Source organism: Botryllus schlosseri, chromosome 4, assembly GCF_051294905.1.
Source record: "Botryllus schlosseri isolate E-star chromosome 4, Bs_hap1, whole genome shotgun sequence".
Lineage (NCBI taxonomy): Eukaryota > Metazoa > Chordata > Ascidiacea > Stolidobranchia > Styelidae > Botryllus > Botryllus schlosseri.
The window spans coordinates 1,375,642-1,389,395 of NC_137239.1; the positions used below are offsets into that span (position 1 = coordinate 1,375,642).

A 13,754-nucleotide genomic window follows, 5' to 3' on the forward strand; every position below is an offset into this window, starting at 1 on the left:
CCGCATTCTTTCCAAGCAGGGCTGCACTGCTGATTGAAACTCATAGAGAAGCGGCGGGCCGCATTCTTGTGAAAACTAATTATTATGTCGCGGGCCGGACGATTTCGCTTGGCGGGCCGGATCCGGCCCGCGGGCCGTAGGTTGCCGACCCTTGTTCTATCACGACATCAAATATAAAAATTCCCAGACCGGGAATCGAACCGTTTTTGTGATGTTTATTCAAATATGTACATAAAATTTCAAAAATTTCATAAAGAGAATCTTTCCCCATCATCGGGTCATCTCGTCTCAGCCGTTGCCGAAGTAGGATTTGTATACGCGGTCGTAGTAGACGCCGTCGTAAGTTGGCGCTCGTAGTCGCTCGGCTCATCTCATCTCATCGCAGCAGTCGATGTCGATTCGTGGTCGCGTTCGTAGAAGGAGCCACCAGTACTTGGCGCTCGTTTGCGTGTGATTTTCATATAAATTTGGTGGAGTGGTGGAGGGTGGGGTAGGAATAGGGTAGGGGTGGGTGGGTAGGAATAGGGCATTGGGGGTGGTGGACAGGGTAGATTTGGGGAGTAGGTGTTGGATTAGGGGTGGGGTAGAGTGGGATGGGAGGTTTGGTGGTTTGGATAGGTTGTAGGTGGATTGGTTTCGTATTGTGGGTCGATAAATGCAATATGATTTATCGCGCGAGCGTTTAAATGGCTCGCCTAAATTATTCGGTATATTTTACTTCTTATATCGTAGATGCGTTGGTCAATATTTTGGGCGTATTCATTTTGTATGTCGAGTGCGTTTTTCCATTCCCACACAAGGGTTTTCACGTTCATAAAAGCTTTTATTATAGTCGGAGCTTGCGGTCCGTCGTAGACGTTGCGTATGATCTCGTCGGGTGTAGCGTCAATAGTCGTTTGCAGGTCGTTCTCGAGATCCTGTATTACAAGAGAGAACAGTTTTTTGTAAGTTGCGCATTCGGCGAAGGTGTGACGCAGAGTATCTTCGGCGTGTTGGCAGAATTTGCATTTGTTTTTCAAGTAGGCGTCTTTTCTTCGTACCCAGCCTGCGTTGGTTTTTCTGGAGCCTGTAAAGTAGCTCTCAGTGTTAATGCGATAGGAAATCTCACGTTTCTTGTTGTCAATGTGATCTTTGATATTGGGCTGGTATAGCCATATCTCTTTCCAGTCCGCCATGCGGCTTCCTTCTTGTTGCGTCTTTGTTTTAACAAGGATCTGGTACATTTCTTTCTGGCTTAGTTCTTGTATATCCTGTGATTGACTTTTAATTACGTCGAATATTTCCTTTTCTTTCTTCCATTTCTCCGTCAATGTATTTCTGTGAGGGTAGAGGTTGTTGTATAAATTGCAATTTATATCGCTCACCTTCGTTGTCAGATTGTATATCGCTTCTGCATGCCAGATATCAATCGGGTGCTCGAGTCGACTAAGTTGTTGTAGTCTTTTTGCTCTCTTTGCGTGTGTTGCAGATTCGATATCTGGCATATCAATCCCTCCTTCTGGCTTATAGGTCTGATCAGTTGCATTCTGCTTTTTTGCTCGAGTTTCTCAGGACTCCACAGTAGGCCGTAGACGAGGCGTTCGAGTTGCTTGAGCTTGTCGTCTGGAATTTGCTTGTTGGCATATGTATAAGTTATTTTGCTAATTATGTATGCCTTAATCGCCGTTATTTTACCGATCCACGAAAGCCGTTTTGATTTAATATGCCTTACGCTTTTCTCGACTCCTTGCCAGAGTCTGTCGAAGTTCATTTGCAGTTCGCTTTCTCCGTGGTATAAGCCCAGTATCTTAATTACTGGCTTTAGCATATGTGCGAACCCGGGCCGCCTGGGTGAAAGCCAGGAATCCTGACCCCTAGACCATCTGGGATTACGACGGGGTGTTTTGGAAACCTGCATTTGATTTGTATCGTACATGTTTGCACTGTCGGTGATCCTAATATTTTACATTTATCAGCTTGCAGCCTACTTTACAGGTCTACGGCTGTAGACGGCACATTATCTGTTCATTGTGAATCATAAACGTTCAAATGAAACAAATAAGTTAACATGGTTTTATGCTCAACGTACCGCAATATCCTAACTGAAGCAAGACTGCGTGGGCATTGGTTCTTATATCAAAAAGCGCATGATGAAACATTGTGTTGTGGACAACATTGTGAGAATGAAGCAGCACGGTGTGTCACCGGCAGTGTACGCACAACTTCAGTGTTGCCATCCCACAACTGCTGCTGTTGAATGATCTTTCTCCATTCTTGGCAAGCTACTTAGGACAGACACTTTCTACCCGGAAGTTCAGGAAAGTATCTTTCGTTGTACTACAATTTTTTTTTTATTATTCCTACCATCATCCGTTGACTAACTCCTGAAATTCTTCATAGGTGAAAGTTTTTTCATGTAAAAATTGGTCAATTTTCAAGTCAAAAAAGCTTTTCCAGGCAAAACTATTTCGTAAGGACAGCCAAGCCAAGTAGTACAGTTCTAACAGTATACGCCAAAACACCTAATTCTCATACACGAGGTCAAAATGTTGTCAAAATGAACTTTGCTAAGGTAAGAAAATATCAAAAATTTTATTTTTTTCGTTCAAAATCTTCCAATTTTTAGGTTAAAAAATCGCCCTAGTTATAAGAAATGTAATGGATATTTAATATATTCTATTTCCGATTCGTATCGTCCTGAACATTGTTAAAAGAATTTTCAGCATTGACATTGTTTTGTAATTGTTCTTCCGGTGACAAAAAAGCCCAGAAAAAAGTCCCGGTAAAGGAACAAAAAGAGCAAGCAATAACTTAAAAAAAATACCGACAAAAAAAGAATGACACCGGACACTATAGGTCGAGGTAGATACCAGTTCAAGAGACCCTAACTTGTTGGTCGTTCGGCATCCCCCTATTTGTTCATTACATCGCATTGTGTGTCTTGTATATCGCATTGTACATTGTGTGTGTGTCTTGAGTAGATGAAAATATAATCTGTCGATTGATTGATTGATTGATATCAGGATGGATTATGTGGGGAAATGGTGGAACTATACGTTGCGTGGATGAATGGCCACGATGCGCTATTAATTTTTACTGAATTCGCAGATTGTTCTGTTTAGGATGGGCATCACCCTACATTGCGAGATAAAAATACCCACATCTAATACATCGTATCGTGAAATCGAAAAATAATAATTCCCAGACCGGGAATCGAACCCGGGCCGCCTGGGTGAGAGCCAGGAATCCTGGCCCCTAGACCATCTGGGAATACGTGAGAGGAGTAGAATTCCCAATTCAAATAGGTTCCTTGTGGTACAGAATTTGAATATTGCAACGAACAACACATTCATCATCAACATCATCATCATTGGTTTATTAGCAATTTTATCAGTTCAATACACCACAAAAAATGCGATACAATGAAAAGAAAGAAGATGTCGAAGCGACTAGGAGTTGTCTATGGAATCGGACACCCACCTTGGCCTAGACCAGTGGTTCACAAACTTTTTAGTCTCGTGACCCCCTTGGCCGATATTTGAGCCGAAATCCCCCCCTCCTGTGACAAATTTGCGTGTGACTGAAAAAGGTGCTTTTTAACGCACAACCATTTGTTGATTGAGCAATTACTGGACAATCATATTCAGATATGTCGAATGCGGACTGCACTACACTGTGGTGAATTACAGACAAATTTGACCTGTTTTTTAACGGTCGGGTAGCCGATGACGAAAACTAAATCACTAGGTCCGCTTCACTGGCAGAAAAAATCTGATATGCTTTTCACATTAGCTCATATGTTGACTTGAAAAGGTAAACAATTTCATCAGCGGCCTTGTGCTGAATTCGGCTTGACTTTTTCCTGCTTAGTAGCAATTGGTCGGGAGGCTGTCGCGGGCCCCACGAAATCGTCTCGCGAGCCTCACTTTATCAGGGGTGTAATATCTACGGAAGGCATTTAAACATACACTCAGCTGAAAATCCACCAAAGAAACACACAGTTGTAAAAAATTATTTTATACATAACAGTTCTACCATAAAAATCTAAAAACCTTGTGAACCCAGTTCGGTTATTTGAGGTGTTCGTAGTGTGTGTTGACTACTATGGTCATTTACACCAGGCCAATTTCCTCCATTTTTTTTATTCCGTAGCGGCCAACTTATAGCACGGGCCACATCTAAGCTTTTATAAGACACCGCTTACACGGATGAGATGGCAAGGAGGAGCTTAGATAAACCCCCAACACATAGATACGAATTCTTGAGTCGACCTCGGTCGGACTCGAACCCAGAACCCATTGGTGTTGCAGCCGTTGAATTTACCACTGCGCTATCTCACCACACTATGCGAACCCAGTGTATCTTCCGATACAAAGCCAAAGCCTGATTCCCCCCTAAAAATTTCAAAACCCCCCCCTCCCCCCCCGGTTGGGAACCACTGGCCTAGGCGATGTAAAGAGGAGGTATGCACACTGAATGAAAGTAAAGAAGATAGTATAGAAAAAGGAAGCGACATGTTCGCAATTTATTCACTATAAGCTTTTCAACTGACCCTCATCGGTAGTGGCCGTCAGTATAATACGGCGATTGCAATTCGAAATGTAAAGATAAAATAGGTCGTGTGACGTAAGAATGGTATAACAACAACAACGAGAGATTTCACAAAACGAGAACGTTAAGCGAAAATGCAATTAGTGCAATACAAATAAGCTATAATATATAGCCAGAGACGCAACAATAATGAAATACACGGAGAGAATAGAGTCGTTCCTTTTGCCGACAAAGAATCGGTTGCTCGAGTTTTATTATAGTCGATTCGAGAACCTTTGAATGGAACTGACTACGTCCACGAGCAAGAATTGAAAATCTGTTATCGTTATACGATTTTGCGCACTCTGGATGCGTAAGAAGGTGCTGACCTATAGCAGACCTATTGCAAACCTATTCCCAATTCATGATTTCATTGGTCTAAAATGCACTATGAAATCCGTGGGTCGAATTCAGAATGCACAAATATTTGTACGAATCGTTCTTGCATGAATGGTATTGTTTCGCAATGCCAATAATAATAATAATTTCCATATCGGGCATAACTCACGGGGCGCTTTGGCGACAGCCAGCGATTCTCACACGTTGATAATTGCTAATTGCGACAAGTGTGGTTGAAGTGTACCCGGCCCCCCTTGGTGAAAGGCAGGAATCCTCACCCCTAGACCATCTGGGACTACGAGAGAGATAAAAACATTTGAATTCAGGGGGGGATTATTTTCCTCCGCAAGCCAAATCAGAAGTAGAAAATACGTTGGCGGGCCGAGTGAAAAATTTAAGCTATATTCTCCAGCAAATTTTAATTTTATTTCTAAATGACCTGGGCAATAAATGCTTCTAAGTGATTGTGTTGATGTTAGCTAATGATAAAATGGCGGTTAATTAAAAAAATAACTATTTGCCGCCATGATTCGAAACAATGTCAAAACACCTATTCACTTTCTTCTATTATGACACTAAAACAGTGGTTCTAAAACTTTTATTAGACACGCCCCCTTTATCATAATGAAAAATTTCGCACCCAGTGACCGAACCGCACTATCAAGATATCACAACATATCAAAAAGAGCAACCACAATGCTAGATATCCCGAAGGATAGTTTGATGGTATGGAAGGTTATGGTTGTTGATGACAGAATTCAGTAATATCAAAGTCGAACAATACACATAGCGATAACGTTGCTGCATATAAGCTGGGGGTAAATCGCGCAGACCGCGATTTTTTATTTATTTATCGTCAGCTTCGCGTCTCTCTTCAGAAGCTGTCACGTCCCCCAGTTCGAGAACAACTGCAATGGAATATGGGAAATTACAATGCTTGTCTTGGTCGCTGCATTCCAAGCAGTGTGCAGCTCAAATGGACTTGATATTGAGCGAAGTTTGCAGTTTTTCTGAAATTCGACCTCCCTTGGTCGATTGTTTAGTTTTTTGTCATAATTAAAATCCCTAATCTCCGTGACATGCTCGGTAAAAACTAAAAGGACGGGTTTGCAACAAACTCCAGTATACAAATTTTTAGTGCTTTAAACCTTATTTGAATTTCAGCTTATGGTTTCTCTTTTTGACATGCCCGTTCATCGCCTTTATGGGTGATAGATATGACGAGTCACAGAATAATCGCGAGCACTGAATTACTTGTTTTACGAACTAGGGATTTGGAAAGTCATCACGTAACAATTTGAATCACGTGCCGTAGAATGTGTAATGTGACAATGGCAACAAAGAAGGTTTGACCTAAACTATATGGAAATGGTGATTTCTTGCGAGTTTCATTATTACTCATACTTTGCGACAATGTCTTTATTTTGAATTCGGATTACGTATTCGAGGTACGTAGGCAGCGTAATCGAGGCATATCATTGAACAGGCTTGAACGTAGACGAATTTCCGGTTTAGTTGATACAGCCTATAGTTTTAGTCCGCGCATCAACATTCAAAAAGCAGGTTTAATGTTATGAATTCCAAGCAACCTTTCGAGGGCCGCACAGAATTACTTTGGGGGTCGCATTTGGCCCTCGGGGCGCGCTTTGCCCTGGTCTGAATAGCACGTCCTTTCTTTACTACCGCGTTATATGACTGATCAATGAAGATTCCTGCGTTTGTGGTGCTGCTCACATCAATTTATATTTGTTGTGCTTGATGGCACATGCGTTTGTCGAACCGGGATGTTTCATCTCATTTCAACATCTACCATTTTTAAGCCTCGCACAATTGGATAATGTTGCGGAATTGTGCTTCAATTGCAAGCTAAGTACAGATTAAGGCTGTAATTCAATTTAATTTATTTCCCACGATTTCATCATTGCAATACAGCTGAAGACTAAAAATAGCAGAATAACACCGAAAATAGTATAAAAATGTCCGATCGCCATATAGATGTGCATGAGGTCACTTCGCTATGAGTGGACCGATCAAGATTAAAAATGTCCTTCGAGCCGGATTCGAACCAGCGACCTATGGATTACCGCATACAGCCTCTACAGTCCACCGCTCTACCAACTGAGCTATCGAAGGATGACTATTTGCCGCATAAAAACGTCATAGATCATTGTTCGTAAGTAGGTCATCAACGAATCTCGTCGTGCGTAAATCCTAAACTTGTCCCCACAAATATGGGATAGTGGATGGTCATAAGTCTTACTTCCATCGCTTTACTATCACAAGTAGATGGTGTCGGAAATGAAGCATCGGAAAGAGTCAAGCGTACCACACCGCATGTCTAACATTAGGGTTGCATTTCAAACAAATGGTTTAAACACTTTGTTTACAACATGTTTTAAACAGTGTTTTAAACAAACGCCTTATAAAAACAATTTTTTTTAAAGTTGTATAATTATGCCATAATGGTCTATATACTTTCAAAAACAAGTTGTATGAGCCTGCGGACGATGATTATATACCAGCCGATATAGCCGACGTATACGATATGAGATGGTTGGAACCTTCGAAATAGTCGCTTCAACAGCTATAGTACGTAGATATAGATCATTGGCACGGAATAAATGCTGTATTGATGATGATTACCGCCAACGACCGTAAAATGCTGCAAGACGTTGTAGTCCTGGTTATGATATTTTTGATCCGTCAGCTATATGACAGGGGTTGGAAGACTATTTCGTCAAAAGAGCTATATTTACCAGTGTTGAGATCAAGTCACTACCTTCGAGTCACCAGTCATTTCGAGTCATTGCACATTTTGACTCGAGCCAAGTCAAGTCAATCGATTTTTGGAGGTGACTCGAGTCAAGTCAAGTCACTCGAGTTCTGAAGGCAACTCGATTCAAGGCGAGTCGAGTCAAGTCAAGTCAAGTCACGAGTCAAGTCACAATTCAAGTCAGGTTGCCTTTTCGAAGTATGAGGCATGATTAAGTCATTGCATTTTGCTAGCTGTTTGAAATACAGATTGAGTGGTCTTTGATTTAGAACCGATGAACGAATATGAAGTTAAATATGCACGCAAGAAGGCGCTGCAACGCTCACATGGGCGCCTATACGTAGAACTGCGAAACTACGTAAGTAATTGCATAGCCTCAGTTCATAGTTACCTGTCAGAATATGAGCATAGAGAAAGGAATTGATAAGATGCCATGCACTACCCATTTAGAAATTGATATGTTACAATTCAACCCTGCGCCAATGGTTGGGGACTATAAAATACACATATCCGAATTCAATTTCAATAAAACAAGAGGTATGGTTAAGGTAAGAACAGAGAAAAGAAATATATATTTTGCTTCTAAATTACTTTACTACTAATTTACGACAAAGTATGTCGTAAGCTTCGATCACCTCGGTTGTGGTCAGTTTATTTGAGAGAGAACAATGGAGGCTCAGTAAAACGCACGATCATTGAATGATTGGTCGCTCTCACGGGTTACACCAGCGTTTCGTGAAGAATCCGAACATATGCAAGACACAGTGATTTTTATCGACACCGATTACTTGATGAGTTGAAATTGACTCGTGAATTTTCTCCGAGTCACGAGTCAATCCACATTTCTGATACGCCGAGTTAAGTCAAGTCAAGTCATTTCAGCAAAGTCGAGTCAAGTCAAGTCATACGAAAAAGGTGACCCTCGAGTCTGACTCGAGTCAAGTCATGACTCGATTCATCCCAACACTGATATTTACCCTATATTTTGTGAATATCAATCCACTATGACATCACAATTCAATGTGCGTGACGTCATGGTTTACAAAAATGTTTTAAACAAGGGCCTTGATTTAAACATGTTTGATTTAAATTGATTTTTGTTTTAAACACGGATCGTCGTTAACTAGGAGCTGCTATTGTGCTCCTGTCTCAGTAGGTATACTCTCTCAAATTATAGATACAAGGGTTCGAATCTAAATATAACGATTATGGTGTTCGTTTAGGCCCTGTCTATTGCTTGAGCTATCGAATTTCTCTGTGAAACGCGAAGAAGTTCACAAAATTCCCATTGACCAAGTATTTCTCAATATTTTCCAGAAACGGAGACTGCATCGGAATATTCAGGCTTCGGTTTGTGCCAAATTTCACTGATTCTGCTATATTGTGTATACTTTAATCACGGATTACTAAACAATGATGAAATCAAACATTATCCGCTGTTAAACCACGAATAAAATCGATAGTCGACCACTTGTATAACTAAGAAGTGACAACGTTGTGAACCGTTATCGAGACCAGTCGCGCCATAACAAGTTGTTCTTTGCATGAATGGCTTAGGTATTACTCTCTACGAAGATATTGATGATGTCAAAGTCGTTATGCCATTACTTGTTGTGGGAACGGTGGATTGGTGAAACCAGTGTACCAGATTTGCATTGAAAGCTAGGTTGTCCATAAATTTAGCATGCGACATAGTCCGATAAGCTTGACAGGCATGAAGTGTTCCGAAAAGCTAAATACTTGGGCTAACACCTTAACACCTCTATCGTAAATAAACTTTTATGGGTCAAGAATTATTCCCATCCCCATATGGATATTGGCTATACGCGTGAAATTCGCCTTTCGTTGTACCGCTTCAATATGGGGTCGCCGGCCGATAAAGTTTGGTAAGCCCATCTGCGTCAGTCGTTCCTATTGCAACCTTGGAACGACAGACGTCAAGCTAGCATTCCACGTGCCGGTTGTCGAACTGATACAAGTAATTTTACTATTTACAGGTACCACGGTCACTGAGATCAGCACTCAGTCTGTTTCCTCCCCAGGTGAGATTCCTATATGTACATGTACATCGTACAGTACATGCACATTGACCTTGTAATAATACTTCTTCCCGATAGTGCCATGCCTCCCTGCGTCATATGTTATGATAATGGATATGGGTTTAAGACTGAATATCTGCACGGTTTGCTGTTGCAACTCCAATATTACTAAATCGTGAACATTACTGATCCAGCTACAACAAATCATATAAGATTTCCTGCCTATTTCCTGAGTAAAAATATTATCAAGAAATCATATAACTTAATGTAGAAATACTTTATTGTTATCTCGCAATTGAATTTATTCCACTTTATCACATGTTCGTTTTACAATCTCGAAACTTTTTATCTAATTTAAACAGTAATAATTTCTAAGACTTGCACCATTCCATATCGTGGCATACAGTGTACATGCTGACAACGATCGTAAAAAAATCACAGGTACATCGACACCCTCCGCTAGCGACAACGCAACGGAAATCACAACGGGTGGTGAGTACGCTATGTTATTTGAAAGGCAATTTTTTGAGTAATAATGGTTGGTTCGTAACCTATACTTACTTGCGGACACATTTACGCTAATCTGTAAGCTTTCGCGGAATCCGATTCCGACTAGCGTATTTAGCTTCGAGTTGAGCCGAATATACGAATACTCTATTATGACTTGATAACAGTAACAATGTCCTGAAAAGTTCCACAGTTTACCTTTTTTGCGCCCTAAGGGAATATAATGCCCTGTAAACGTCATCATCAATTCATATTTTTGGATAATGCTGAATATTTCATAACGCTTTGTGACAATCACGCGGGTCGATCATTATACTTCTCAAAACTGAGGTTTTCATGAATGTTCTTGGGATTTTGCAAAATGTTTTGGGTGTCGAACTACGACCAAACCAGGGTTGGCGGCCTTAACAGAGTGAAGTAGGCTAAGTATAGGTTTATCTAACCCCATTTTGCATTGATGAAATATCTATTATTGAGAATGACGTATATTTTCGATACTCTCAATAACGAACCGAATAATTACAATTGATACTCAATTAGGATACTAGTACTCGAACGCTGGTAAGATATTCGTAATGTGTTGGTAATGCAGAACTGCTCCTCAATCTCTAATTAAGGAAGATTGTTCCTCTTGAGGCTACGACGTTGTGCATACCTAACTGAAGTGACATCGATTCGCCAAGCGCTCATCAATCATTATACTGATCCTGACCTGTCAAACCAGTTTCAACGTAGATGTCGACCGATATTGAGTTTTGCAGGCCGATAACGATACCGATTATCGACGCATTGACAAGGCCGATAACCGACATCATGGGCCGGTATAAATATGGAAAGAGAAGAGAACCATTTCGCTAAAAATATTATATATTAGGCAGGATGGCACTTGTACATGCCACAGAAAGCTGAACAACAAACGAGAAATCTGAAATTAAAAAGAATTTTGTTTAATTGTGCACATTCATTGAAATCTGAGATAGCCCAAAAAGCAAAACGTGATACATAATTGCAGTTCAGTCCAGTAAAGGTAGATTGTAATGCAGGAAGCATAGTGTCTCTGCATGTTCACCCACTTAATCTCGTCCTGCAAGGCTAAATCTGTCACATATCGATTTCTTGAGATTGAAAACACGGAACATTGAATTTCTAATATTTTTGAATTTTTTCATATATAAAATATCGACCGTGATACGCCGATATCGATAATCGGGAAGGTACCAAATATCGGTCTCGATAATACATACAATAATGTCCTTCGAGCCGGATTCGAACCAGCGACCTATGGATAACCGCATTCTCGCTCTACAGTCCACCGCTCTACCAACTGAGCTATCGAAGGATATAGGTCTGCCGTATCACAACATTATAGTGATATTGGTGATAATTGGCTCATCCATGATTCTCGTAGTACGTGTTGACTATATGCTTGCGACAAAAATATGCGATAAGAGGATAGTAGTAGTAGATGTTGATTGAAATGCAGTCATTTTCCTTCGTGTGTTTAGGTGGCTCAAGTGATTGAAATTGCCTGAGCCATACCCCTGCGAAAAAGAATATTGGAGGGAAGCGAACGCACTAAAGCGCATGCCCACCATTTAAATCTAATTTGTTCACATGTCAAAGTCATGTCTACTGGAATTTGATAGCTCACCGAAACCAACTCACAAGTTGTTAGATTTAAATGAGAATGCACATATCTATATTATTTGGAGGGTAAATGTTAAATAGGTAGGGTCCTTCGTAAAACAACTTGTAACAAATTGGGCAATTCTCACTATACATTGATTGATCGATATGGCGGATATAACTATACCGGCACTAATACGAAAGCGGCGCGTAGTTAAAATGTCCATCTGATGTACGTTATCAATGGTCAAATTTGACATAAATGGTGGACATATATGGCTTAGCGCATTCATTTCTCTCAGGTGGTATTTATGGACATGGCGCAAGCAATTTTATTCACTTTCGTTATTCAGAAACCACCATTGTTGATCCCAGATTCGTAGTCTTACGTAGAACCAAATTCTTGTAATAACTACCTATCAGTGATGTGATTATTGGGATCTCATATTATCGTTACTCGTTATGTATCCTTCGATAGCGCAGTTCTTACAGTCGTGTGCGCGAGTCGCAACGGTAGAAGTTGATTTACTGTTAACAGATACCATGGAATACCGTGCAGGTTAGCTGACATGAGTTAGCAATCTGTCTCGTCCCCTAATCAAGATTTTGATGAATTCCCTATGAATATTGAAAGCTTAAAACTAGCACCGCGGTGATAGCTTTATGCCCTAGTGTAGCTTTCAGATATGCCAATACGGTAGCGATGCTATCGTAGGCCTATACACAGCAATTTCGAGATCAATATATAACCATGGTCCTGAATAACATTCTAAGCATAAATCCCTATACCCGTGTAATGTGACAGTTGGGTTGCAGGGTATTGAGGTCCACGGCTAGCTTTTAAACGTAACCACGTACGAGGGGTGAGATAGCGCAGCGGCACGTTCCACATTTTCAATGAGTGACGGGTTGAAGTTCGACAAGCGCTGGTCAGGTTTATCTATTCCTACGCTCGTCGTCGCCACGTCTTACAAAAAGCTTAGAACAAAAGTGAGTGGGGATCATGGAGCATGATAAGGAAGATCGGTCTAGTCTAAATGGCCACGGTTAGTTGAATCACAATGGATACCAAAAGCGACAACAAACGTATAAGTTTATTCATTACGATGAGTTGCGGTATGATTATCATACGCGTTATAGTGAATTGTGTAAAGCACTGACAAAGGTGATATATTTGCAGGGTTTAATACTTCCGAGACCACAGCTTCCTTTACTACATTGGGCAAACGCTAGATATTTTCATAACGGAGCTATATGTACATTTTACATAGGCCAGTAGCCACCGGATAATGTTTAATATTATTTTTTGATTTTGTCATAGCGCCCGAATTTTCCGAACTCTAACGGATTTAGTTTTTTCTTAATTATGATAGATTACCGTTTCGGTTAATGTCGACGGTCATTGATTAACCATATGGACGGATCGGTAGTGAGCTACCAATACCGCAATATCCGTAACCGATCGCATCAGAGTTCCAATCTCGGCCGAAATATAATTAACTCCTTCGAGCCGGATTCGAACCAGCGACCTATGGATCACCGCCAGTTGACCACTACAGTCCACCGCTCTACCAACTGAGCTATCGAAGGATACGAACAGCGGTTTTTGGCACGCCGTCATGACATCGGCGTTATAGTATTACAGAATTCGGACATGACCATTCGGTGTCTATGCGACTGATATGCTTCATCCGACGGACGCAACATCAATTTATTCAAAAAAGAGGCCATCAAAATGTTTGTTTGTTCACTTTATTTGCACTTGAATACATACTTACGGTCTCAATATATATTCAACAATATCGATGAGGAAGAGCCCATGGTTGTAGCCCTGAGTCGGTGAGAGAGAGTGTGTGTGTGTGAGAGAGAGAGAGAGAGAGAGAGAGATGAACAACACGCAA

General features: G+C 40.8%; 1 protein-coding gene and 4 non-coding genes across 34 annotated transcripts in view; 1 reads left to right on the top strand and 4 right to left on the bottom strand.

The window, feature by feature from the left end:
* LOC145437839 (adhesion G protein-coupled receptor E5-like) overlaps positions 1–13,754 on the top strand; it is a 138,166-nt gene that overhangs the window by 29,023 nt on the left and 95,389 nt on the right. For all 30 annotated transcript variants that reach the window (XM_080315150.1, XM_080315162.1, XM_080315158.1 and 27 more), the window contains exons 4-6: positions 8,999–9,031; positions 9,679–9,723; positions 10,162–10,212. In XM_080315150.1, coding sequence (XP_080171276.1) covers positions 8,999–9,031; positions 9,679–9,723; positions 10,162–10,212 — 129 coding nt within the window. The remainder of the gene's footprint in view (positions 1–8,998; positions 9,032–9,678; positions 9,724–10,161; positions 10,213–13,754) is intronic.
* Trnae-cuc (transfer RNA glutamic acid (anticodon CUC)) lies at positions 3,178–3,249 on the bottom strand. The gene has a single exon. It is a non-coding gene; the product is annotated as a tRNA-Glu (tRNA).
* On the bottom strand, positions 6,954–7,041 carry Trnay-gua (transfer RNA tyrosine (anticodon GUA)). The gene is given in 2 exon segments: positions 6,954–6,989; positions 7,005–7,041. It is a non-coding gene; the product is annotated as a tRNA-Tyr (tRNA).
* Positions 11,479–11,566, bottom strand: Trnay-gua (transfer RNA tyrosine (anticodon GUA)). Its single transcript is given in 2 exon segments — positions 11,479–11,514; positions 11,530–11,566. It is a non-coding gene; the product is annotated as a tRNA-Tyr (tRNA).
* On the bottom strand, positions 13,355–13,443 carry Trnay-gua (transfer RNA tyrosine (anticodon GUA)). The gene is given in 2 exon segments: positions 13,355–13,390; positions 13,407–13,443. It is a non-coding gene; the product is annotated as a tRNA-Tyr (tRNA).